Consider the following 1269-nt stretch of genomic DNA (forward strand, 5'->3'; position numbering starts at 1 on the left):
TATATATATGCATTTACTTAATGTACCTAAAATCACTAATTACCGAATATTATAAACTTCAATTCTGACTCACCCAGATCATTGCATGGACTCTATACCCCGACACATGCTGTATCTAACAAAATGTCTGCCTCTCGATATCACAATGAACGCAGTCTTACAGCTCAACTGTGCGTTGTTCTCTCTATTAATATTAAAGAAATTAGGCCTCTCACAAATTATTTTAATATAATTTTAAAAATACAACAGAGGATTTTGATATTTATTTTTAATAAGGGTCAAAAATATTTTGAATTAAATATGTTGCTTTATTTATATCATAGTTATATCTACAATGTTACTGTTTTCAGAACCCTTTTGATTTCCGTGTACTGAAACGTGGGCCTGGTACTCGGGACTGTCCAAATCAGGTCCCATCCAGTTTTGATTCTCGATTGGTTGGATGCATCTGTGAAGAAGAGGCTTCATCAATTCAGTGGATGTGGTTGCACCAGGGTTGTCCTCGTCGCTGTGCCTGTGGACATTGGTTTCAGCTGGTCTACAAAGCACCAGTCTAGTCACTCTCACTGTCCAAGAATCAGTTGTACACAGTCATCATTTTAAAAACAAATAAATGTTTGTAATAAATTATGAAAGTGTTAAAAATGATGCTGCCAGATGATTGCCATCTGTTTCATCTTTACTTCTGTATAGCTTATTAGTCAATATTAAATTTCAATAATTATGTCATTATTGAAAATTTTCTATATTCTTTGTTGATTTAAATGAATAAATTGTCTTATTAGATAGCAGTAATTTTTATTTTATTGATTAAGATTATATTAATTTTTAAACTGCCTATTAGTTTGTTGTTTATTCCTATAAATCACATAAATCTTGAGTTATTAATCAATTTAACCTTTTAGTTTTTAACAAATATAACCTGCGATCCTATGATATCTTTATATTTACAGGCTTGTATTTGTACATGCATATACGTGCGCGTACATTCACCACACACTTTTGCTTATAAATGTCAGTCTTTATATTTACCCAGGATGGAATTGTTCAGGTACTATTTAGAGTTGTAATGGGTATGAGATACACATTAAAGTAAACAGATGAAAATGATCAATTATAAACATATTTATCAAAAATAATTGTAAAAACAAAAAAGAAAGGTATATCTCATCTATCCAATGAAGTCTAGGTCTTCCAACTCTTCTTTTTCTTTCTGGACGCGACAGCATAATTTTGCTGGTTGGGCTATTCTCATCCATCCTGGCTACA

General features: G+C 31.7%; 1 protein-coding gene across 1 annotated transcript in view; it reads left to right on the forward strand.

The window, feature by feature from the left end:
* LOC106692750 (cytochrome c oxidase subunit 5B, mitochondrial) overlaps positions 1-786 on the forward strand; it is an 8905-nt gene extending 8119 nt beyond the window's left edge. The window contains exon 3 of the mRNA XM_014438874.2: positions 351-786. Within this exon, the coding sequence (XP_014294360.1) occupies positions 351-557 (207 nt within the window). The 3' untranslated portion in view covers positions 558-786. The remainder of the gene's footprint in view (positions 1-350) is intronic.
* Positions 787-1269: the final 483 nt, after the last annotated feature.

Source organism: Halyomorpha halys, unplaced genomic scaffold, assembly GCF_000696795.3.
Source record: "Halyomorpha halys isolate HHAL.00 unplaced genomic scaffold, Hhal_1.1 Scaffold69.1, whole genome shotgun sequence".
Taxonomy (NCBI): Eukaryota; Metazoa; Arthropoda; class Insecta; order Hemiptera; family Pentatomidae; genus Halyomorpha; species Halyomorpha halys.